This window comes from Sceloporus occidentalis, unplaced genomic scaffold (genome assembly GCF_023333645.1).
Source record: "Sceloporus occidentalis isolate IW3139 unplaced genomic scaffold, rSceOcc1.0.p SCAF_1, whole genome shotgun sequence".
NCBI lineage: Eukaryota > Metazoa > Chordata > Lepidosauria > Squamata > Phrynosomatidae > Sceloporus > Sceloporus occidentalis.
Window position 1 is genome coordinate 5,220,835 of NW_028316981.1, and position 25,805 is coordinate 5,246,639.

A 25,805-nucleotide genomic window follows, 5' to 3' on the forward strand; every position below is an offset into this window, starting at 1 on the left:
TTTTAGTAGGATTATTTAATTGGATCTGTAATGTTGGAATAATACATATTTTTTTCTTTTCTTGCCATTGGGGTCAGGATGGGGCGGCAGCGTGCCAGAGCCCTACTGTATATACGTTATATGTCTTTTCCCCTTCTTTTTATTTGATGAATGTATTGCTAATAAGCTTGTTCGTGTCAAAAATTAATAAAACAAAAGCTTATGCTAAAATAAAGTAGATCATTTCATAGACACTGCTAGATTCCCCCCCCCCCCCCAAGTAGTTGTATTACAAGTTAAACGTCTGCTGCCTTAAAATGGAAAGGCTACGGAGGGCAAGGAGCAGGTGCAGAAGCTTGACTCCTTTGCTCATGCTTCAAGCAGAATTATCAGAAAGGGATGTAAGAGATGGGCAGGGAGGCATGTTGGCTTTGTAGTAAGAGATTTGACAGAGTGGATGCCCCAGAGCTAAGTGACAGAGAACCTCAGTCACTCTCTCTCTAGGTCTATTTACAGTAAGTACAGTGCAATTGAGAGCCAGTGTGGTTTAAGTGGTCTCTGGTCTATGACTATAGTGGTCTTCAGTCTACAACTGGAGACCAGCTTCAAATCCCTGTTTTGACGTGAATTGTGCTTTGTTATTTTTTATTTCTGAATAAAGATATTATTTTTTAAAATTCCACTAAAAAACCCCACCATGGGTGACTTTGAGCGAGTCACACTCTTTCAGCCTCAGAAGAAGGCAAAGACAAATCTTGACAAGAAAATTCTGTGGAAGGTTCCTCTGAAGGTCACTGTATGTTTGAAATGACTTGAAGGCAAACCACCACCATCGAAGAATGCAACTCTGTACTACTGAGATCTTTATCAGGACCTTCCCATAGTAACAACCAGAGCTTCCGAACTGCTCTATAGGAAAGAACTAATGAACATAAATCCCTTCTGTTGCTGGCATATAGGTGTGCATGCTGTCTTACAACAGACTCCTGGAAATTGTTTCTATCCCTTAGGGCTTGAACAGACTGGCAAAATATGCTGGTTTCCTGGTGGATTTGAGGGTGTAGCGTATGCATGATGCACAGCCTCAAGCCAGCAGGAAACCACCATTAAGCCACCTGGTCATTTATACAGCAGCAGCTCTTCGGTACTCTGGTGGCGTGGTGCTTAAAACACCGCACACTGCAGGAGCAACAAAAAGCTGCAGTGGCGGCACAATGGGTGCCCTTTTAGCAGCACAAAAAGGAGTGACATTTTGCCTCTTTTTGAGCTGGAAAAAAGCCGGATCAGGGCCATGGCATGTGGTTGCCTCAGCCCTGATCTGGTGTTCAAAGGGGCGGCATTTCGGCCCTTAGTCTGAATTCTTTTGAGCCTCTTCTTCCTCTTAATAGCACCTGCGTGCCAACATTGCTTAATCCTCTTTCTTTCCTCTTTCTGTGCTGGTGAAAAGCCGCCCAGACCTACTGAACTACTCTGGCCCCCATCCCACCATTCTCTACCTGAAGAGAGAGATGATTATTCCCAGCAGAGACATCCAAAGGCGGCTGGAATGTCTCAGCAGATGTAATCATTTTGCATCTGGGGTGGGGATGCATCAATGGCTATGCTGGCTAGGGCTTCTGGGAGTTGCAGTCCAACATCATCCAGAGGGGCATATGGTTTCCATCTCTGTGTTAGCTACTTTTTAAGGAACAGACATGGTTTCTAGTGAGCAGTATTAAAACACTGAAAATAGCAGAAGCAGCAGGACCTTGACGGTGGTGGTGCCATCTATGGAATCAGTTCTTGAGACAGAGACAATACTGCCTGACTGGCCATCAAGAAAATACCTGAAGTATAAGAATTTCCTGAAAAAGCATTTGATGGCTTTTGGTCTACCTTCCCAGGCGATTTGACCCAACGAATGCTATAACTAGAATTTTGTGGTGTGTGAATCTGCTTTAGGATAAGCTAATGACTTGGAAGCATGCAGCAACCAACTCGAATAGCTAAGATTGAAGGAAGCTGCTTTGGCCTTCACTGGAGACCCACATCTCCCCAATGGGGAAAAAAAGACATTCAGAATATTCCAAAATATTCCTTTTGGTTGTCTTCTGGATCATTTTGAGCAAGTCTCTCCCCCAAACAAGAAGTGACAGGAAGTCAACTGGGTCAATTCTTGTTGGAAAAAAGACCCCTCCCAGAACTAAAATGGATTATGGGAGACGGGGAGAATATACCAAAATGGGCTCTCATTCCTTTAGGGGACATTTTGGGACTTTCCTCTCAAAAAAACAAATTTGGTGTCAACAAAAATAGCCTTTAGGGAAACATGCCACCCCAGGCCACACATCTCCACTCCAATGTAAGGGGATAAAAATTCTGTGTCTAGCTGTCACTGGACTGCAATTCACAGCATTCCTCACCAATGGATATAGTGGTAATTACACCAAAATCTAGGGAGGCACCAACATTCCCAGTGATTTTACTTTTGAACAGCAAAAGAATCCTTTTTATTCATTCCACAAAGGCTGAGACTGTCCACCAGTTCCTGCAGGATCTAGAGGGAACGTAGCCGGCCAGGAGGTTTACCACCAGAGAAACTGGGGAGGGGGGGGGGTCACTCCACCCCAAGGTCTCTGCCCACTCGAGCCACTGCCCACTACCCCTTTTGCCTTCACATGGCACATGATAATAGTTAGAAAGCATTGGGAAACAGTGTAAACCATTTAACAATGTTCACGTGTAGCTAGATAAAAATACAGGTTCTCTGCCTTATCCAGAATTATGAAATCCAAAATATTCCAGTTGTCTAGATAGGTGGCTGAGATAGTGATACCTTTGCCTTTTAATAGTTCAGTGTATACAAACTTTTGTTTCATGCAGAAATTATTTAAAATATTGTGGATAAAATTACCTTCAGGCTAGGTGTATAAGGTGTATATGAAACATAAATGATTTGCGTGTTTAGACTTGGGTCCCATCTCCAAGATATCTCATAATGTACAGAGGGACTTTGGTATCCGTGGGGGATTCATTCCATCCCCAACCCTTGTTGGTACCAAAATCTATGGGACCTCAAGTGCCACTATCCCAAATGGAGGTGCACACACACAGCCATGCTGCCATTAAGAACAACTGGAGTACAGGTGAAGTTCCCAATGGTGGTATGGCCATGTGCACATACCACTACTGGGGATGATGGGGGCCACGGATGGCAAGTTCATGGATAGCAAGGCCTCACTATATATGCAAATATTCCAAAATCTGAAAAACTGATAGCCAAATCTGTACATTAAGATTTATTCAAAGTCTGTATTGTGGAAATGCAAACTTTGGGAACCTTCAGATCTCTTTTTTTTTTTAGGTAAGACACGGCAAAAAGCCAGTCTACCGAAGGGTGTGTGTGACTTGATCTTAAGTGATTGTCATAGTCTGCATCTTGCCTTTAAGATGGAGGATCTGCAGACTCTCAAAGTGGTCTTGTTGAGTATCTGGATTTTCTGGAAACAAGAAAAACAGTAAAAGGTAAAATTAACTTACCATTTGAGGAAAAAAGACCCCCTTTGAAAGTCAAAACTGTTTTAGAGGACAGTCACTAGACAATCTTTATATGGATATGTTTGCTTGTGTGTGTGTGCATGCACACCCTTTCATGTTGCCTGTTGACTTATGGCAATCCCATAAATTTCTCAGAGTGCTCTTAGGTCAGGATTTCAGAGGTGGTTTGGCATTGCTTTCCCCTGAAATATAGCCTACAGCACCTGATATTCTTTGGCAATTCTCTCTCTCTCTCTCTCTCTCTCTCTCTCTCTCTCTCTCTCTCTCTCTCACACACACACACACACACACACACAACAACCACATCTGACCCAGCTCGGTTTTCAAAACCAGATAGGACCTGGCAATTTCAGAGATCATTTTGGATTGAGTAAAGACAGTCAATAGAAGCAAAATTAGCCTTTTCACCTAGTGGGCCCTTTCCCACTGCAGATTTCAAACCACTTGAAATGCATTTTATTCTCTGAGGCTCCATTCCAAACACTAGGAGAAACAGTTAAATTTGGCTTCTATTAACTGACTTAACTCAGTCACACTAGATCCCACTGAAGAACCACTAGATTTGGTATCTTCCAAGTAAACCTAGGAGACTCAGAGTGAACAATGGTACCTTTTGGGCTGCCTGAATAAAGGTACTGCTACAGCACAGATTTTGTCTTAAGACCAATACAATTACCATTGTACTGGTATGATAAACTTAATCACCCTGAAGAAGGAAAAGTTAACTTTGGCTGCTGTTACAAAATACTTCCAAGCGAGCAGGAGTCCACCTGAGGCATCTTTACAATCAACATATTTATTATGGCATGAGGTTTTGTGGACTTCATCAGATGTATGAAGTATCATACTAACTTGGCAGCTATAATTTACACACGGTTATAGAAAGGAGCACTTGTATGTAATGAAATCAGAAATGAAAAGCTAAAATGGTTAGAGAACAATTAATGAAATGCCATCCCTATGCCCAACAGCACAGACCCCAATAGTGGCTTTGCAAGCAAAGATGTTACCCTCATAACAATGTGCGTTCATCCCACACCAAGTGCTAACTGATCCAATTTCTTGTCTTTGTAGCATTATTGTCAGTGGGCACTATTTCCAAGCAGTGAGACGCTTCAAGAGTTAATGTTTACTCAGGATTCAGTTTCCTCACAACAACAAACTATGGGCCGTATGTGGACTGACTGAGTGGCCCAAATTTAATTCCGGTCACATCCAGTTTTGAAAAAAAGTCCCCTCCAGGAACAAAATCACATTAACAACACCCCCCAAACGCTGGCAAAATAGGCTTGACTTTTTCTACACTGGGAGGGTGTGTGTGTCAGTTTTGAAATATGACAAAAAATTAAAAATTAGTTGAATGTTGGGAGAGGCCCACCTCACACTAGGTCCAGCAGCGTGGCCCATAAGTCTCTGAAGGCTGAGGATGTCACCCAGTCCTCATATATACAATTTGACACTTGTACAGATTCCTCTCTTAGAATAACTGAATTTGTGGAATAACACATTCCACGTGGAAACCATTCATATGGTTAAATGCCTGTGTGAGTTCTTCTGATGTCTGCGGAGGTTGGTGTTTCGACTGAAGTTCTTTCCGCACTCCAAGCACTTGTAAGGTTTCTCCCCTGTGTGAGTTGTCTGATGCCGACTGAGGTTTGTCTTTCTACCAAAGCTCTTCCCACACTCCAAGCATGTGTATGGTTTTTCTCCCGTATGAGTTCTTCGATGCCTACTGAGGTTTGTGTTTAAGCTGAAACTCATTCCACACTCCAGGCATTTGTATGGTTTCTCTCCTGTGTGGATTTTCTGATGTCTGGTAAGGTTTGCCTTTAAACTGAAGCTCTTTCCACACTCCAAGCACTTATATGGTTTCTCAGCTGTGTGGGTCCTCTGGTGAAAGGCGAGACTTGTGCTCCATTGAAAACTCTTTCCACACTCCAAGCACTTATACGGCTTCTCCTCCGTGTGAATCCTCTGGTGAGAAATGAGACTTGTGCTCAAATGGAAACTGTTTCCACATTCCCAGCATTCATATGGTTTCTCCCCTGTGTGAGTTCTCTGGTGCCTTCTAAGGCTTTTCTTGAAGCTGAAGGTCTTGCCACACTCCAAGCATTTGTACGGTTTCTCTCCCGTGTGGGTTCTTTGATGAAAAGCAAGATTCGCGCCCACGCTGAAGCTCTTTCCACATTCCAAACACTGGTGGGGTTTCTCCCCTGTGTGAGCTAACCGGTGCCGGTTGAGGCTTTTCTTGAAGCTGAAGCTCTTCCCACACTCTGCACATCTATACGCTTTCTCTCCCGTGTGAGTTAGTTGATGAGACATCAAACTTGTGCTCACATGGAAACCTTTTCCACATTCCAAACACTTGTAAGGTTTCTCCCCTTTGTGAGTTCTCTGATGTCTGTTGAGACTTGTGTTAAAGCTGAAGCTCCTTTCACATTCTGAGCATTTATACGGTTTGTCTTCTGCGTGTTTCCCCTGAAGAGGACCAATCTTCCCACAATCCGAGCATTTCAGTGCTTTTTCCTCTTTGTGGCTTTTGCCATGACCCTTAACACTTTTTTTAGAATTTAACTGCCTCTTACACACAAGGCTATTACTCATTTTTCCTTCTTCTGTCAATTTTTTTCTCCGAAGAATGTATTTGTATTATTATTATTGCTGCTGCTGTCAGAAGCAGAATTATTATCCTTCCTCTTTCAATTTACTGCACTTTTCCTTCTCTGTTCCTCTGGCTTTTTACATCTGTCAGAAATCGGAGACACCTTTCCACATTCATCCACTGCTGAAATAAAAAGAAAGAAAATTGACAGGATTGTGAATTAGAAATGGAGCCCGAAATAAATGTGTTTTTTTTTTAAAAAAACACCCAATTTAGTGATGCACGGAAGAACTCAAGAAGGGAAGTAGATTGCACAAGGAATTTAAGAATCCCACTGACTGACATTAAGTGAGAGCTGAAATGCCGTCGGGTGTTGGATCCGGACCTTTTGTTGCTTAGTTGCTGCCACTGTGTTTTTGTAAAAATTCTATATACAGTTGGTTTTTTAATTGCTTGTTTGGAGTATAACCCTAATTTACCAGCCAGAGTCCAACCAGCACCGTGTCATTAAATAAACTGTTGAATCAATCTACTACTAGATTCAAGTCAAGAATTTTGAAGGGTTTTTAAAAACTTCCCTTCACTATGTTTTGCTTTCAGCTTACTAGCTGGCCCTGCATCAGTAAGTGATAAGGGCTAGGCAAAAATATCAGACACTGGTCTGATGTTCAAGAAGAGCGAGTACAATTTTAGTCTCAGAGAATTTAGTGCAGTTGTGCAACGTGGCCTCATTGGGGGACTGCTACAGTGCACAACTAATGTGGTTGTACTCCCAAATTCACAATGTGCAACAATGCACATCTTTACACAATGCACCATTTGGCCTCTGTGCAACTGTGAACTTGAATGCAGCTATTCCCCATCTAACAAAAATGTCCAGCCATTTCTGCAGCAGCTTTTTAACATTTGCATATAACACCATTCAGTTGCCAGTCATTGTCTCATTTGAAAAATTAGGGTTCTGGCACACAGGTAGCGTGTCCAAATACAAGAATACCACAGTTAACAAAGCCTCTGAGAAAGAAGCTCCTTTTAATAGTCTTTTTATGTTGTCCAGCACCTCTTTTCTCATCCTCAATCTAGCTGCAAATTTTTTTTAGCAGTATTGATATTGGGAGTATGCTGAAGGATGGTGGAAACTCGGATATTTGGTTTTGCATTGCAGCAATGTGTCTGCAGTAAACAATACAATCAAGCTTGAGCTGTGGAAAAATGGGATTCTGCATTAGCTACTGTAACTGTAATTGTGTGCCTGCTTACAACAGGCAAGTTAAAACAACAGGTGGCTCCACAATCTCTTGCTGGACTTGCTTGACCAGGAAAACAGAGGGGAAAAAGGAGAAGGCAGACAAGCCTTCTTCACCAGATACTCCCAGTATGTATATTTTAAAAGAAAGGCTAGACAATGGAAATCATAAGAAAAATGACAACTGATGAAAGAAGTCATCCATGGATGCACTTTGGAAGAAGCTTTCAAATGATCTCAAAAAGAATCCATTTTCCTGTTTATAGAGAGCTCTTGCAGCACATTTGAGACTCACTGAAAGAAAGAAGCTGGCAGTTTGAGTTTTCCTAGACTTAAGTCTACTTCCTCAGATGCATTTGGGGAAGTAGACCTAAGTCTAGAAAAGCTCATTCTGCCAACTTCTTTCTTTCAGTGAGTCTGAAAAGGTGCTACAAGATTTCTCTACAGACTGATTCTACAGACTAACATGGCTATAGCTTTGATTTTTTCCCTGTTTACTTATTCATAGATTAGTTTTTTGTGGGCTTTTCAGGCTATGTGGCCATGTTCTAGAAGAGTTTTATTCCTGACATGTTGCCAGCATCTGTGGCTGGCATCTTCAGGTGTTTCATCTCATACATTGTTTTGAATAATATGTTTGCTGAAAGATTTGAGCTGTTCTTCTTTTTTGTGATGTAGAAACCATTATCCCTATTCGTTCCATATTACTTCTGCCTCTTGTACCAAATTTACTGTTAAAGAGTTCATGCCCAGGAACACATCCACTCAGTTAGCTGAGGTATATTTGTATAGTGGAAGACCTCAGTCTCAGACTCTGGCCCTTCTCTTGCAGAAGAAGCCAGAAATGGAAGAGGCTGGTGCTAAGGATCTTCCCTCATTATTGCTGACAGAACACACAAAAATAGTCAGCAAAGTTGGCTTTTTCTGAGGGAAGAGGGGAGCTGAGGCAAGTAATGAGGAGTTCATGCTTGGTGATGATACAACGACACCTGTTATTAAAGCTACTAAGGCTGCATCCACAATGGACAAATAACACAGTATGGCGCCACTTTAACTGCCTTGGCTCAAGGCTATGGAATTCTGGGAGTTGGGAGTTTGTTGTGGGGCCCAGAGTGGAGCGGAACTAGAAATGACTTGAAGGCACATCATCCTCATCCTTATCATCATCAGCAGCAACACCCCATTTCCAAGAATCTCTCCTTATCTAATTACACAAATATTGCAAATCTGAAACCACTGAATACTTCTGGGCCCCGCAATTCAAAAAGGATGTTGAGAAACTGGAGCGTGTCCAAAGGAGGGCAGCTAAGAAGGTGAAGAGTCTAGAAACCATGCCCTATGAGGAACGACCCAGGAAGCTGGCGATGTTTAGCCTGGAGAGAAGAAGGTTAAGAGGTGATATGAAAGCCCTGTTTAAATATTTGAAGGGATGTCATATTGAAGAGGGAGCAAGCTTGTTTTCTGCCGCTCCAGAGACTAGGAGCCAGAACAATGGATGCAAGCGACAGGAAAAGAGATTCCACCTGAACATTTGGAGGAATTTCCTGAGATTAAGGGCTATTTGACAGTGAAACACACTCGTTCCTGGGAGTGTAGTGGAGTCTCCTTCCTTGGAGGTCTTTAAGCAGAGGCTGGATGGCCTCTGGATGGCTTTGATTGAGAGTTCCTGCATGGCAGGAGTTGGATGGCCCTTGTGGTGTCTTCCAACTCTATGATTCAAGCGTTTGGAATCAGGGAGACTCAACCTGGTGCTTTCTCCAAAGAAGCCCAAGAGAGAGAGGTGCTCTTTGAATGCTCCTCTTCTCTCCCCTTCCTCCTCCTCTCTCCTCAATCTCCTCCGCTCACCTCCTCCCTTTCCCCCTTGCTCTCCCTTCTCCTCTTCTAAATCTACTCCACATCCTCCTCTTGGTCTCCCTCTCCAGCCTCCTCTTCTTCCTCTCCCTCCTCCTCTCCTGCTTCATTTACTGCCCTCCTCTTCCTCTGTCTCCTTCCCTGTCCTCTTCCTCTCCTGCTCCTTTTGCTCTTTCTCCTCCCCTCCTCTTCCTCTCCCTCTTCTGCTCCTTTTACTCCTCCACCTCAGCCGCCTCCTCCTCCCCCTCTCCTGCTCCTTCTTCTTCCTCCTCCTCTTCTCTGGCTCCTATTCTTCCTCCTCCTGCCTCTTACTTCTCCTCCTCTCCCTCCTTTTTCCTCCCCGCCCCCATTTTCTTACTCTCCCTGTCTTCCTCCCCTTCTCCTGCTTCTCCTCTCCCTCTTCCCCCTCCTCCTCCTCGTCCTCCTCCCCAGCTCCCCCTCCTCTTCTTACTCTCCCTCTCCTCCTCCCTTGCCTTCCTCCCCTTCTCTCGCTCCTCCTTTTCCTCCTCCTCCTTCCCCTCCTCTCTTCCTCTCCTCCTCTTCCTCAGTCTCCTCCTCCTCCTCCCCAGCCCCCCTCCTTCCTCCTCCTCTTCCTTCTCACCCCCTCATCCCTCCCTCCTTTCCCTCCTCCTCCTCCTCTGCCCCCGGGGCTTCCCTTTGTTCTCCTCCCCGCTCACCGGCGCCCGACGACGAGGGCGGCTCCGGTGCAGCGCTTGTGGCTCAGTCGGAGGGAGAGAGCCAGGAGCCCCCTCCTCGAGCCTCCCAGGCGGGGAGAAGCCCTCTGCCCCCTCCTTCCTCCGAGGGACCCCGTCGGCGCTGGGGAGCCTCCCCTGGGCGCTCCTGGGGCCACGCTCCCCTCGCGGAGGACGATAAGGGCCGGGGAAAGGGCTGCAAGGCGAGGGATCGGGAGCGCCAGAAAACGGGGGGCCTCGGAGGCGGGGGACGGAAGAGGGAGGCAGACCGGAAGGAAGTGGGCGACGCTCCGCCCCGCCTCTCGGATGCTCCGCCCGGAACGCGCGCCAACGGACTCGGAGGACGCTGCGCCTTCGCGAAGGTGGCTCTCTTGCCTCTCGTAGCTCTAGAGTCCCTCGCGAAGGCCGAGGAGGAGGCGGCGGGCGAGGCCACTCGGCGGGAGGAACAGGGGGATACGCTCTCCCTCCTGCTGAGCGTCAATGGACCAGTCCAATGGACGACTGGCCCCGCCTACTTTTAACGGTCATGGCTCCCGCCCCAAAGGATCATGGGAGTTGTAGTTTTGTAGTAACTGAATGTAACGCGCTTTTGAGGAAAATAAACAATCTTAAACAAAGGAATCTTAGGCTGCACCCAAACTAGAGAAAAAACCCGGCTTGGCATCGCTTAAACACTTATTCCGGCTCTTTGCTATGGAATTCTGGGAGTTGGAGTTTGTTGTGGGCCCAGAGCGGAGCAGAGCAAACTCCAACTCCCAGAATTCCATAGCAAAGAGCCAGAAAAAAAGTTAAAAGCTGTGGAATAACATTTTTTCCTGAGTGACTGAGATAGTGACGCCTTTGCTTTCTGATGGTTCAAAATGTACACAAACTTTGTTTCAGCCACAAAACTGTTAATAAAAACATTTCATAATTTCAGCAAGTGTTTAATGTAATTAATTTGGTCATCTGCAAATTTCACATAAATTAATTAAACAAACCTTCATGCATCTGAGTTACAAACAACACCTGCTAAGATTAATTTTTTCTATTAACAATTCCATGCCAAAATGAATTAGGAGGAATAGCTAATACTCCAGAGGACAGGATCAGCATTCAAAATGACCTGAATAGACTAGAAAGCTGGGCCAAAGTAAACAAAATGAACTTCAACAGGGAGAAATGTAAGGTACTGCACTTAAAAATGAAATGCACAGATATAGGATAGAGGACACCTGGCTGAATGAAACTACATGTGAAAGGGATCTAGGAGTCCAAGTAGACCATAAGTTGAACATGAGTCAACATTGTGATGCAGCAGCTAACAAGGCCAATGCGTCAGGCCCCACCTGGAATACTGGGTCCAGTTCTGGACACCACAATTCAAAAAGGACACTGAGAAACTGGAACGTGTCCAAAGGAGGGCGACTAAAATGGTGAAGGGTCTGGAAACCATTTCCTATGAGGAATGACTCAGGGAGCTGGGGATGTTTAGCCTGGAGAAGCGAAGGTTAAGAGGTGATATGATAGCCTTATTTAAATATTTGAAGGGATGTCATATTGAGGAGGGAGGAAGCTTGTTTTCTGCTGCTCCAGAGAACATCACATTTTAACCAAATCTTCACTATATAAAAGGTATAATTTTAAGTTGCTAGTCATTTACACCACAACTATTAGCTTTACATTCAGTGCTACACTAGTTTCTCCATATTGGCAGCTTTGACTTTTGTGGCTTTGATTATACACGGATTTTACTAACATGTTTTTCAGCATGAATCTCTAGGTCCTCTAGCACAACTCTATGGTCAAGTTCAAGCAAAGGTTGCCCTGAAGGACCTGGAGATTCCTAGAGACAACTCTCCACTAGGCATTTGTAGCTCCTCCAGCGCAACTCTATGGTCAGTGACTGGCAGAGGTTTACCATGGAGTTGCACTAGATTCCTAGAGAGGTGTTCTCTCCAGTAAAAACATGTTTCTGTTATTTGCGTTTTTTCCACATTCACGGGGGCCCTGTGTCCCTAACCTCAGTGAATGTAGAGGGACGAGTGTATATGGGAATTACGGTTCACGAGTAACATTCATGCAAAAAGCATTGCTAAGTATTCTGTATGGTGTGAAATGGGAGGTCAATGTGTTGGTGACACTATGAGTTCGTGCACTGGTTGACACCAACCATTGGGAAGCCACTGGATGGGAGAACCCATGGAAGGAGGAAACATGTCTGGAAAAGAGTTACACAACAGTCAGGCACAAAGGAGACCCACTCGCCCTCCATGGCTGAGCCTGCTCTCCCTCTCACCTGCCCACCTGCCAGCATCTCCCCCCTTTCAATGGCATTGCCCAAATGCCACACTCACCTCTTCTCCACTGCTTTATGTGTGAGTGAAGCAGACTGATTAATAAACAGTTGAAACTAGGTAGTTCGAAAATTAATCTTTTATTAAATGACAGGCAACTAACCTGTTACCAAGATTGCTGAACTAAAGACGGCCAAGTCAAAACTCAGTTTTGGAAAATCCTGTCAGTAACTCCGTTTATTTTTTTGCAAAAGCAAATATTTGGACTCTCTCAATATCATTTTTATAAGAGTACCCAGTCTTCCTGAATCTTCGTTCGCGAAGTAAAGCCAGAGAGAGAATTACACTGTTCCAAAGCATCTTTCTAATGCACTGAGCATATTCTCCCATGCCTATACCACCAGTGCTCTTGACTGACCTACCAAGAACACAAACTTTCTTCAAGTAAGGCCAGCAGAGCTCACCACCCTTATATTTTGGGTGTTTCACCTCATCTATCCCAGGGGTCATTTCCAGAAACAGTTATCTGACCCATTAACACCTTCTGATCCAAAGCAAAATCCCTTTAAATTAATTCTACACACTACTGATAGTACAGTCAGCCCTCCTCATAGGCAGACTTGCCTTCTGCGTTTTTGAGCTTACGTGGAAGGCAAGCCCCATTAGAAGTAATGAGGCACGTACCCACACCCACACCATGAGTCCTGTGCGTTGGCATGTGCATGTGCCTAATTCTTCCCTATGGTGCTTGAGCATATGCTATTTTTCCCATATGCGGGGGAGTCCAGAATGGATCCCCCACGTATAGAGAGGGCAGACTGTAACAGCATTTACAGAATGTAAGCAGGAATGCAGATTATGTGACCCTCCAGATGTTCATAGAATCATAAAGTTGGAAGAGACCACAAAGGCCATCCAGTCCAACCCCCCTGCTATGCAGGAACTCATAATCAAAGCATCCCAGTGTTGTTGGATTCCAACTCCCAGCAACCCTAGCCAGCAGACAACGGGGAGAGATGCTGGGAGTTGCAGTCCCAACATCTAGAGGGTCTCAATTACTGCTCCAGGCACAAAGTGATGTTCACCCGGGGTATACACTGGCTTGAATCAGGGATGGAAATTATTGTCCTCTCAATGTCTATGGATGGCAACTCCCTACACCCCCAGCTATCCCAGCCAGTGGTGAAGAATGCTAGGCATTGCAGTCCAGCAACATCTGGAAGTCTTTGCCCTGTAACTGATCTCAATTGGGAATAGTTCATCCCCCTCTTTAAATTCTTTCATGGCAAACGTCAGTGGAAACTCTTTCTGAGCATTTACAGTTTTTCTCTTATGTGATCTTGCTTTAAGGCTAATGAAGTTTGTGTCTCTGATGACACTCTGCCAACACTCCTAGCATTTATATGGTTCTTTTGGATGAATTCCTTGATGGAAAAAATTAGGCTTCCAGGTGTCTTGAAAGCCTTTGTATAAGGATTTAAAGGGTTTCTTCGCCATGTGAGTTCTTTGGGACTAATAAGATGTGCCCTGTAGTGAAGTTTTCCCCACACTACAAAAAAATGCCATGGATTGTCTCTTATGAGTGCTTAGATGTCTGAGGACCAAGTTTCCTTTGAAATCCTTTCCAAACATTTACACTTTCTTCTCCTCTATGGGAAGGCTCTTGCCACATTCCAACAATTTTATTTGGTTTTTTTCCCTGGAGGATGAATTCTTCCCAAGTGTCTTCTGAGGTTTGTACTTCTGTTAAAGCTCCTTCCACACTCCAAGCATTTATATGGTCTTTCTTCTGTGTGAGTTCTTTGATGACTAATTAGGATTTCACCTGAACCAAAACACTTTCCACACTCCAAGCATTGATACGGCTTCTCTCCTGTGTGGGAAATTATATGTCGAGTGAGACCATTCTTGAAGGGGAAGCTCTTTCCACATTGCAAACACTGGTAGGGTTTTTCTTTTGTGTGAGTTCTTTGATGGGTATTGAGGTTTGATTTTATAGTGAAGCGCTTTCCACACTGCAAACACTGATATGGTTTCTCCCCCGTGTGAGTTCTTTGGTGAGCAATGAGGTTTGCCTTTCGACTTAAGCTCTGTCCACACTCCAGGCATTTGTATGGCTTCTCCTGTGTGTGAATTCTCTGATGTCTACTGAGGCATGAACTTGAAATAAAGCTCTTCCCACAATCCAAGCATTTATATGGCTTTTCTGCCACATGGTTTCCTCGATGTCTAAAGAGTTCTGTATTTTGACTGAAGCTCTTCTCACACTCCAAGCAGGTGTATGGCTTTTCTGCCATGTGAGTTTCTCGATGTCTAATGAGGCTGCTCTGTTGATTGTACCTCTTTCCACACTCCAAACATTTATATGGTTTCTCCTGTGTGTGACTACTCTGATGTCTGCTGAGGTATGAACTGCCTGAAAAGCTCTTTCCACACTCCAAGCATTTATACGGCTTTTCTGCTGTGTGAGTTACTTGGTGTTGGCTGAGGCCGCTGCTTTGCCTGAATCTCTTTCCGCACTTCATGCATTCATATGGCTTTTCTGCTGTGTGAGTTCCTCGATGACGAAGAAGGGTGGCACGTCGTTTGAAGCTCTTTCCACACTCCAAACACTTATATGGTTTCTCCTGTATGTGACAGCTTTGATGTCTGCTGAGACATGAAGACTTTGCAAAGCTTTTTCCACACTCTAAGCATCTATATGGCTTTTCTGCAATGTGAGTCACTAGATGATGGATAAGGGCGCTGCTTTGACTGAATGTCTTTCCACGCTCTAAGCATTTATATGATTTCTCTTCTTTAAGGATTTTGCAATGAGCTTCAGAGTTTGATTCAGAATTGACACGTCTCTTACCCCCATACCTTTTTGTCATTTCCTCTCTTTTATCTGCCTTTTCAAGGTCTGTGATTTTATGCTGGTCCCTGCCCTGAAAAGCAGAAGACTCAGTCCTCCTCTTCCAAATTGTTTCACTTTTCCTTCTGTGCTCTTCTGGCTTTTTACATTTACTTCCTTTTACCCACTCTTTTCCCCATTTGTCAGCTTCTGCAATGAATAAAAGAATAAAAGAGTTAATATGTAAGCTGATCTAGTACAATAAGAACTCATTGGGGGTTGGGGGTGCAGAGTGCACAGGAATTTATGTCTGACTGCATTTGGTTTCCCCTTTCCACTGTATAACAAACTCCAGGGGAACACCTAAGGATTCTGCCACTTCTATCCCATTGATCAGATCATCACTGTTGGTTAGGATCAGATCTAAGATAGATGATCCCCTGGTTGCCTCTTCCACGTTAAAGATAATAAAATTTTCTGCAAATTTCTGAAGAAATTTGTTGGATCTTCAATTTTTGGCAGCTTTTGACTTCCCACAAATATTAGAATAGTTGAAATCCCTCATTACTACTAGGTCTCTCCTTTCTGAATGTATAGTCATCTGTTCCAGGAAGGCATAATCCAAGTCTGCAGCTTGTCTGGTCCATAGTAGATCCCCCACCTGTTCACAGGTGTACACATCCTTAATATATAATGCTACATCACCCCCTTTCCTGTTTGGTCTATTTTTCTGAAATAAGTTATACCACTCTATTGTTATATTTCCAATCATGAGACTCATCCCACAAGTTTTCAGTTATGGCTATTACATTTGCTTTGCTGTGCTACAACTTCAGGTTCATCTTATTTTTTTACCATGCTCTGTACATTATTAGTATAGACACATCCAAGACCAGGGGCCATTGATGAACTCCAACCCTGAAGAATACTGTTTCCCTCCCCCCATATAACTCAGTTTAAAGCTCTCCTGGATCAGAGCTTTCAGACTCTTGGCAGAAACATTCCTGCCAACTGCCGTGAGCTCCAAACCACCACTTGCCAGAAGTCCACCTCTATGAAACTGTACTGGAGCCAGTTGTTCACCTCCACTATTTCTCTCTCCCTTCCTGGACCATGCCCTTCCTCTGGGAGGACAGATGAAATAACTATCTGTGCATCCAAACCCTTCAGCTTCCTACCCAGAGTTTCATAATCTCTTGCAATATTCTGAAGGCCATGCCTTTTAGTATCATTGGTCCTCTACTCTGTCCAAGAAATTCTCCTGCTCCCTAATATGCTGAAGAGTGGATAAACGAGCCTTACGTTGTTGGACCTTTTCTTCTAACAGCATAACCAATTTGCACTTGCTGCAGGTGCAGCTACCCACATGCTTCAGCAAGAACACAAACATACCATAGCTCTTGCAGGTGACTTCAGCAACACCCTCACTGCCCAAATTCAATAGTCTTAAGTAGGCACTGACAAAGAATTCAGGATCTCTTTCTCAAAATGCCCCTGCTAAATGCACCTAGAACACCCCTGTTGGTCTCACCTGTTCACCAAGCTCCAGTAACTGGAGCTGCATTTATATAGACACAGCTACTGGCTGCCAGAATGGCGTATTGCTCTTGAGTGTCGGAGTACAACTCTGTTGTACTCAGGGTTCAATTCCCCACTCAGCCATGAAACCCACTGGGTGACCTTGGACAAGTCACATGCTTCAGCCTCAGGGGCAAACCTTCTCTACCTGATAGGGTTGCCATAATTAGGAAAGGACTTGAAGGCATACAACAACATAATGGTTGCTAGCTCCTCCTTCCACCAAGTCTCTGATTCACTTCTTCTGAGAAGAAGCCCCTGTCTCTCTGAGACAACAGAACAAAATACTACTAATGAGCACATAATCACACTTCCACTCAGCTTGCAAAAACAATCAGCCTTGAATCAACAGAAACAAGGTCAGCAGGCTACAATAGAGGATAGGAACCTAGGGCTATACACTCTGGAACAACAGAATTCTAATGAGCACACAAACAATCAGCCTTAATCCAACAGACACAAGCTCACCAAAACCCACAGCCTCAGCCCAACAATGAATGAATGAATGAAATTTTATTTCTAGACCGCTATTCCTTGCAGATCACAGCGGTTTACAAAAACACCATCAAAACCAATACATAGCCCAACAATACAAAAACCCACCCATACCATTTAAAAACAATACAAGGGAGGGCTTGTCTTCTTCAGGCAGGCAGTTGGAGCCAGCCTGCCTCTCTCCCCCCAAGATGGTGTAGCTCTTTGGTGTGAGAGAAGAGCTAACAGCTATGATGGTGATTCCCAAATCTTTTTGTAAGGTGGGCTTTGGATTCACTGTTGTAGTTTTTTTAATGACATCATATTGAGTGCATCTTATGAAAATCCTATCCTAGGGTTTTCTTAGCAAGATTTATTTGGAAGGTTTGCCAATGTCTGCCTCTTAAGTTGAGAGAGTGCAGTTTGCCATGGTCACTTTTAGGTTTCTATAGCTGAAAGATTTTAATCCACACACCCCTCTCCGCCGCCCCATGTCCAACAAGGACACTTGTCACACTACTACAGTATCCTGGCTCTCTAAGAGGAATAGCAATCCACTAAATAAAAGCCATTATTCAAACTAGGCAAGGGGATGAAGGATTCTCTCCCAGAGGATTAGTTGACTTGTCGGATTTGCACAACAAAGAATCGTCAGGTTCAAAGCCCCACCAACACTTGGCCAGTTAATATCCTTAGCCAGTTCAGTCAGGGCCATTCACTAACTCTCCATCTAGCCTACCTCACAGGGTTGTTGTGGGGGCAAAAATTAACTTGAGTTTGTATTAAGAAGCCTTGAATCTTAATTAAGCTGTCTTGAATCCCAGATTTTGGGGAAATGTAGGTTATACCCTAAAACAGGGACTCCCAACCTTTTTTTTACTCACAGAGCCCTTTTTAGAATCATTTTCTGTAGCGGAACCCCTAAGAGGCCTACCCCTATGTCTTACAAGTTAATGGTGTTTAGGAGAAGTGTTTCTTATTCTTGAATTTTATTCAATTTTTATTTCTTTCAGTTTCCTAGAGCATCTGCGGAGCACCTGGGAAGTACCGACCCTAAGGGCTCCTCGGAGCACAGGTTGGGAACCACTGCCCTTAAGGGATCAGACCCAATCTGATCTTGGAAACTAAGCAGGGTCAGCCCTGGTTGACTTGGATGAGAGACCACCAAGGAACTCCAGGTGCTGAAAGCTATACTTCTTTCAGAGGAAGAATTTAGCAAAACCACCTGTGAGTATTCTTTGCCTAATAAAATCCTAAGAAATTCATGGGGTCACCCCAAATCAACAGATGACTTGAAGGCACATATACACACACAAACAGGGTATAAACAAAGCTAATAAAAATGTGATGTTTTGTGCAACTTCAAGTCAATTCCAATTTTCTGAGACCCAACCGTAGGGTTTTCTCTGTAAGATTAAGTCAGAGGAGGCTTGCTACTGCTTCAGGATGAGAGAATAGACTTGCCCAGTTATGCAGTGTCTTTCCAGAGGGGAGATTCCAACCCTGGTCTCTCAAAGTCCTTGTCCAACATTCAAACCAGTACATCACACTGCCTCCTTAGTTGCACACCAAGGTGGAATATAAACATTTTAATCTATAAAAATAAATTGATGGCTAAAATTTGACCTATCACTACTGCTGGATGAATCAGATTCACAAATAAGATTCTGTGCCTCTGATATTATTACTTGTGGACAAATTTTAGATGATAAAACCTAAGAGTTTTAGAGTAGGATTTTTAAAGTCTTCAAATTTAGAATGCCTAATTTTTTAAACTGAATTATTTTATTTATTCTCATGTTAATCTCTGAGAACTAATTGTAAACTTTTTCAGTCATGAATATGATATGTGTATGCATGTATTTATGTTTTATGAGTTTTTGGTTTATGACTTATTAATTTTAGCTGTAACTAATTATACTTAATATTTTGGTCTGACTGTAAATAAATGATGATGACTAACTGCTAAACTAAGAGGAGAATGTGAGAGACGGAAACACACGAAATATGCCAAAGTAAAAAGTCTAAACTTTTAAATGAAAAATACCCAAATGAAATTACCAATTAGGGGGGAAAGGAAAGTCTTACCCAGAGAGGCCACAATCCTACTTATCTCTTCTGTGACTGCCTGATACAAAGCCCTCTGGCCTGGATCCAGCAGCGCCCATTCCTCCTCTGTGAAACGCACGGCCACCTCCTCAAATGTCAAAAGAACCTGAGAAGAAAAAAAGGGAACTGATTACAAGAGAAATGGTCTATTATTTAGACGCAGATGGTGAGTTTGGGTACTGTGGTTTGGATTTCAATCTTCTTGAACAGCACTTAGCTGTCTTAGAACGCACATTGGATGGAAACTAGGAAGAGGAGAAACAGCTATAAAGGTTCATGGAGGCATCCATCTTGTTTTCTATCTGCTTCTCCAACCACCCTTTGCCCACCTGAGTTGATCGCACAGCATCTGTGTCTCCTCCATTATAAAGAGCAGCCCTCTGAACTTGTGTTGCAGGCATCATTCTGTCACCTACGAGAGAGAGAAAGGGAATATCCGTCAGGCAGTATCATTTCCTTGTTTTAGAAATTATATGAAGTATGTCCAATCACACTGTACATCATAAAAATCCAAATCTCTCTCTCACACACACACACACACACACACACACACACACACACTCTACAGACAAGCCCTCCCTCCAGCCACCATCTTGAGGGAGAGAGAGGCAGGCTAGCTCCAAGAAGCCAAGCCCTCCCTCCAGTCCCTCTCCCTTGGTCCAGGCCTTGGAGGTAGAGAGGAACTGCTGGACCTCTTACCCTTTCCCTCCACCACTCCCTTCTCCTTCTGTGTCATGTCTTTTTAGATTGTAAGCCTGAGGGCAGGGAACCATCCAATTAAAAAGATTGTATGTACAGCACTGTGTAAATTTACAGTGCTTTATAAATATAGGTTAATAATAATAATAATAATAATAATAATACAATGATACCTCAGCTAACAAAGCCTCCAACAATGAGCATCCTTTTGACAAAATCTTTTTATGTCCACTTAAATTCCCCTTTTCCTCCTCATCTACTGACTTACTGGAAGCTTTTTAGTAGCATTGGCATTAAGGGAATAGTGGGCGAGAAAAACATGGATTTTTGGTGTCAGGCTGCAGCAACATGGTGTGCAGTGAAGTTTCTGCTGGGAAATAAAAACAAATCTGGACTGTGTGCCAGTATTCCTGGGCTAGCTGAAAAAATCCTTGGTTTAAACAAGTGACTTTTAAAAAAACACTCCTGGTTGTTTGTTTGTTTTTAAATTAACTATGAACATACTTTTTTTTAAAGTCTGGCTATCATTACTATTTTTCAACACACTTACTGGAACAATGACAGTTTGAATTTAAACATTTTAACTTTAACAGTTTATTGGTAGAAGTTCATTGTTCGGCCATCATCTAGTGTCAGTTGCTTCTTTTTAATCTCTTTATTTTATAGTACAAGAAATGTCATTCAGAAACAAAGCCTTCAAAGAACATAAGTTCAACCAAAACATTTTATTTTAAAAATCACTTTTTAAAGAACAATTGTTAATTATGTTAATGGTTGTAACGTCCAAACTGAATTTTGCTACTTCATTTTCTGATTTAGCCCCATCTTTGTGTGGTCCTATATATAGGCTAACAACTTGTCAATGTAATTCCCAAGGTTTTATTGAAAGATATAAATCATATCAAAGCCTAATAACTTTGAATTGTTAAATGTTAGAAAGCATTAAAATATGGCCAACCAAGCTTTCTAATACATAAAATAATGTTTTACAGTATTTACACAATAAGCAAGATTCAATATTTTTTGTTAAAACATTCATACCAAAAAAATTGATTTAAAGAAAGAACACAACCCTGCCCCCTGTTTCAACAACCACAACAAAATGGGTTACAAACTTCTTCCATCCTTTCAAATATTTAAACATGGCGATCATGTCACCTCTTAACCTTCTCTTCTCCAGGCTAAACATAGCCAGCTCCCTAAGCTGCTCCTCATGGGGCTTTATGGTTTCCAGACTCCTCACCATTTTGGTTGCCCTCCTATGGACATGCTCCAGTTTGTCAACATCTATCTTGAATTGAAGTGCCTAGAATGGGACACATTTTTCCCAGGAAGACAGCACACCTCTTGAGACATCTTGCCGGACCCACAAACTACTGATTCTGTACCCTTCAGCAAGGAGTTCCCTACCACTACCACCATGTGTCTCCACCAAGACGTGGGAGAGGCCAGCCCATGTGCTGATTCTACCAAGGTCTCTGTACACTACCTGAGAGCTGGTTCTGCTCCTCTTCCTTGTCATCATTGGAAGGGCAAGGGCTTCAAATCAATTCCATAGCTGCAAGCTTGCAGAATGATCCTTGGTTCTCCTACTTCTGTGTGTCATATTCCTGCAAATGTTTATGTTCTGTGTACAGAAACTGACCTCTTCCCCAGAAACTTCTCCAGTGTGTTCCCCACCCAGAGCGGTCCGCTCTGTCCAAGAAATCCTCTTGCTTCCTAATGTGCTGAAGATATCTGGGCCTCCAGCTGCTGGAACCTCTTCTCTAAAGGGGCTACCAACTTGCACCTGGTGCGGGTATAGCTAGAGGGGCTGCTTTGGATTTAAAGTAAATGGCAGAGGGGCTGCTCTGGATTATAAAGAGCACTTGAGATGCCCCTGTCAATCAAAAGCAGTTAGGGGATTCATCAATTAGGAAGGCCCAATTGAGGAAGAACTTCCTGACAGTAAGAGTTGTTTGACAGTGGAAGACACTCCTTTGGTGAATGGTGGAGTCTCCTTCTTTGGAGGTCTTTAAGCAAAAGCTGGATGGCCATCTGTCAGGGGTGCTTTGATTGCGAGTTCCTGCATGGCAGAAAGGAGCTGGACTGGATGGCCCTTGGAGGTCCCTTCCAATTCTATGATTCTATGTTTGAAGAGGCACTTAAGGAGAGAAGGAAGGAAGGTCTTTGGGATTGATGCTGCAAAGTATAGGCAAACTCTAGCAGACAGTTTCCTCATCCCAAAATGAAGCCAGAGGCTCTTTCACATCATACAGTTATATGCGCTCAACTTCAATTTCCATGGCAATTGCTTTCAGTGGAATTTATTGTTGTGTGCCTTCATGTTTCTGACTACCTACATCCTCTGGAAGGAAAACAAACGTACCACAACAGTTGCAAGCAGTAGACTTAAGTAAGCACTAAAGAGAAACACCGTGCAAAATGTCCATGTTGGCCATGTATGTTTGCCAAGCTCCAAGGACTGGGGCTGCAGTTATACAGAGAGTTACTGGCTTCTATATCCTCCCCTAGCCAAGTCTGTGACCTACTTTCTGAGATCCCCCCTCAAGCAAGTCTCTGGTTCACTTCCCTTCACACCATAGAACAAGAAGACAACTAATAAGCCAGCAAGTGACCTTTCTGCCAGTTCTGGCACATCAAGCAGCCTTAACCAACTGATACAATCTCATCAGCACACAAAAGAACAAGATGCCACTAAGGAAGCAACCGTGGCCCTACACTACACCAAGCAAACAGCCTCAAACAAGCCACCAAGCCAGCCTTCCCCAGCTCAGTGGAACCAAACTGACTGATTCCCAACAGATCCACAGCCTTAACCCAACAAACTCTCCCAAAAGACTCTCTGGAACTGGCTGTCTCTTCCACTTCACCCATGCAAAATGCCCATTAGCCGAACCTGTTCTCCAAGCTCTGTCGCCAAGGTTAATATTAAAATCGTGGCTGTGGGTAGTGGCAGTGGAGCACAGTGGTGGGAACATTGGACTACAGTCCTGTGAGACCAGGACAAATGCCCACTCAGTCATGGAAACCCTGGCTGACACTGAGCAAACCACCTCCCTCAGCCTCAAAAGGGGACCCCCCCACACACACACAACAAACCCTACCAAGTAAGCTCTGTAATCTGAAGTCAAAAATGAAAAAACCCACAAAAAACTGAGCTCTATAATGCTATGAAGTCGAAGGCTTTCATGGCCAGCATCCATAGTTTTTTGTGGGTTTTTCGGAGGGCTATGTGGCCATGTTCTAGAAGAGTTTATTCCCGACATTTCACCTGCATCTGTGGCTGGCATCTTCAGAGAAAGCTGGCATGGAAGAGAGTGGTGTGTATATAATAATAACAATAATAATAATAATAATAATAATAATAAATATCCCGCTTCTCCAGAAGATTGCAGCGGCTAACAGTAAAAACATCAACAAAATAAATAATCGCTTCTACCATTGTATCCCAAACCCTCCCATCCATAATAAAATATAATTAAAAGATTAGCAGTTATGAAAAATACAAGGCAGAGGTAGTTAGGGCAGTTGTTGAATGATTAAATACAAGGTTATTAATCTGAGAAGGCCTTCTGGAAGAGATATGTCTTGATTCCCTTTTTAAAGCAACCAGGGCTAGCGATACATTGAATCTCCTCCAGCAATTTAGTCCATAAATTGGGAGTGGAAATTGGGAAGGAAAGGTCCTCTGGGTAACTGCAGCAGCCTAGTTTAAGCTGGCAGCAGGAGGTTTTTACCACAACGTGTGGGGCAGATTATATGGGAGAAAGCTATCCCATAAGTAGGCAAGACCTAAGCCATGAAGGGCTTGAAAGCACCTTATAACCAACACCTTGGACTGCGCCAGGAAGTTAATATTTCATTCCCAGCAGACAATGATCCCTAATGAAACAGACAGAAATCCTCTTTGCATCTCCTCCCGCCCTGAGGCCTTGCCATTCAACAACAAAACAATACACAGATTAACATGGAAATCATTCCTCCCAACCCAGGGTCATATGGCGCGTGTATATATGTGTGTGTGTGTGTGTGTGTGTGTGTGTGTGTGTGTATATATATATATACAGACACGCACCCCACTCACCTCCATGCCAGCCTTCTCTGAAGATGCCAGCCACAGATGGGAAGAAACTCTTCTAGAACATGGCCATATAGCCCAAAAAAACCACTAAAAACTCTGTAAGGCTGTTGTTAACTGCCTTTGAGTTAACCCTTTGAATTAAAGCGGTGCCAAACTGGGTTATTTCTCCAGTGTGGATGCAGCTTATGACTCTGGAGACCAGGGTTCAAATCCCAGCTCAGCCATGGAAGTCCGTTGGGCAACCTTGGGCAAGAAGTCACACTCTCTCAGCCTCAGAGGAAGGCAATGGCAAACTCCTTCTGAACAAATCTTGCCAAGAAAACCCCAGGATAGGTCCGCCTTTGGGATGGCAGAAATATGAAAAGACTTGAGGGCACACAGCAACAAATGAAATGGGAAGGTCAAGGTTTATAGGAAAATATATATATATATATATATATATATATATACACAAAATATTTTCAAGCCGTGGATGGATGAATCTGTGGAGAAAGACTCGGTGGATATGAAGGGTTTACTGTATATAGAAGTCCTCTCCATTCATTACAAGTAAAAAGATCATGTAAATCCAATTTTTAATCTTTTTTGTTCATTTCTTATTTATTAGAGTACTTATACTTTTTTAAACTGTATTTTGTTCTTTCAAGCAAATAATAGTAATAAAGTTATACTTGAATGCTGTCTCTCCTGCAGGATCAAGGCGGCTTACAAGATCACATAAAATACAATATAATCCGTTTGAATATTGCAATCACTTCATTGTCTCTCAAGGCATGGCTTTCCCATGTTCTTCATTTCTACTGTAAAGTGCTCTGAGTCTCAGTTTTGGGGGAAACGGGAGGAGGAGGAGGAGGATCTACAACATCATTATTATTGTTATTACTATTATAAAATGATTATTCTTCTGTTTATTTGTGTCCCGCTTTTTCCCAGAAGTGGAACCCAGAGAGGCTTACAGCTTAAACTCACAACAGAAATTAAAGACATGGACAGGAATTTCCGACACTTTTAATCCGTCGTTTGTACATTTCTGCTGCATTGATGTTGTGTATTAATTGTGTGCTTCTCCCACTTTCCAGAAGGAAAGCCACTGGCAGGAACGTTTTATTTTGTTCTCTTTTGTTTACAGCGCCTTATAAATAAAGTTTAATAATAATAATAATAATAACAACAACAACGAACGCGAAAGCGACGCCTTAAAAGAGAACTCCATTGTTACAATATTAAGAGAGATGACTCCGTCCAAAGAACAAAACGCAGTTTTAAAAAGGAGGGGGAAAGCATCCTAAACTGAATAGGACTTACTTGATTAGCGCTCCATGGAAGGCCAGGAACCAAGAGGCGCTGCTTCCCCTCTTCCTCCGCTCGCCAGCCGGAGCCCCTCCCGAGCCTCTGCCCTCCCTCCAGGAAACCAAGCCGAAGCCGAAGCAGCAGCACTGAGGGAAGGCAGCCGGAAGCGGCCTCTCTGCGCGCAAGACAAACAGGAAGTGCCACCAACCCGGGAAGGGGACATATGAGTGACAGGAATGGAAAGAGCCAGGGAGCTGTAGCCCCGCCCCCGGATGGTCTCCATGCCCCGCCCCGATCTTCATGCCCGCCCCCTTGGTCTCCACGCTCCGCCCCTGCTCTCTATTTCCCGCTCCTTGGTCTCCACGCTCCGCCCCTTGGTCTCCACGCTCCGCCCCTTGGTCTCCACGCTCCGCCCCTTGGTCTCCACGCTCCGCCCCTGCTCTCTATTTCCCGCTCCTTGGTCTCCATGCCCCGCCCCTTGGTCTCCACGCTCCGCCCCTTGGTCTCCACGCTCCGCCCCTTGGTCTCCACGCTCCGCCCCTTGGTCTCCACGCC

At 43.7% G+C, this 25,805-nt stretch overlaps 2 protein-coding genes across 5 annotated transcripts; both read right to left on the bottom strand.

Annotated features, from left to right (window-relative positions):
* Positions 1-3,231: 3,231 nt before the first annotated feature.
* Positions 3,232-19,174, bottom strand: LOC149320461 (uncharacterized). Of its 4 annotated transcripts, none has more exons than XR_016278769.1 (3): positions 9,893-10,165; positions 4,895-6,301; positions 3,232-3,458 (listed from the first exon to the last, which is right to left on the bottom strand). XR_016278769.1 is itself a non-coding variant. In XM_089502003.1 (2 exons), the coding sequence occupies exon 2, from the start codon at positions 6,118-6,120 to the stop codon at positions 5,041-5,043; it is 1,080 nt and encodes a 359-aa protein (XP_089358129.1). In that variant the 5' UTR covers positions 6,121-6,301; positions 19,157-19,174; the 3' UTR covers positions 4,297-5,040. The 4 variants fall into 4 exon arrangements, 2 of the variants coding, with proteins under 2 accessions (XP_089358129.1, XP_089358121.1); XR_016278768.1 differs by having other exon boundaries at positions 4,527-6,301; XM_089502003.1 differs by lacking the exons at positions 3,232-3,458; positions 9,893-10,165 and adding an exon at positions 19,157-19,174 and having other exon boundaries at positions 4,297-6,301.
* LOC149320462 (uncharacterized) lies at positions 12,304-25,367 on the bottom strand. The gene is made up of 4 exons (XM_089501457.1): positions 25,266-25,367; positions 19,507-19,589; positions 19,157-19,283; positions 12,304-15,226 (listed from the first exon to the last, which is right to left on the bottom strand). The coding sequence occupies exons 2-4, from the start codon at positions 19,579-19,581 to the stop codon at positions 13,866-13,868; spliced, it is 1,563 nt and encodes a 520-aa protein (XP_089357583.1). The 5' UTR covers positions 19,582-19,589; positions 25,266-25,367; the 3' UTR covers positions 12,304-13,865.
* Positions 25,368-25,805: the final 438 nt, after the last annotated feature.

Bases quoted from the DNA above. Each gene is read 5' to 3' on its own strand.
- LOC149320461 (XM_089502003.1), bottom strand. From the start codon at position 6,120: ATGAGTAATAGCCTTGTGTGTAAGAGGCAGTTAAATTCTAAAAAAAGT.
- LOC149320462 (XM_089501457.1), bottom strand. From the start codon at position 19,581: ATGATGCCTGCAACACAAGTTCAGAGGGCTGCTCTTTATAATGGAGGA. The intron at 19,284-19,506 runs GTGGGCAAAGGG...TTTTCTTCTCAG, and splicing joins ATGCTGTGCGATCAACTCAG to GTTCTTTTGACATTTGAGGA. The intron at 15,227-19,156 runs GTAAGACTTTCC...TATTCATTGCAG, and splicing joins TAGGATTGTGGCCTCTCTGG to AAGCTGACAAATGGGGAAAA.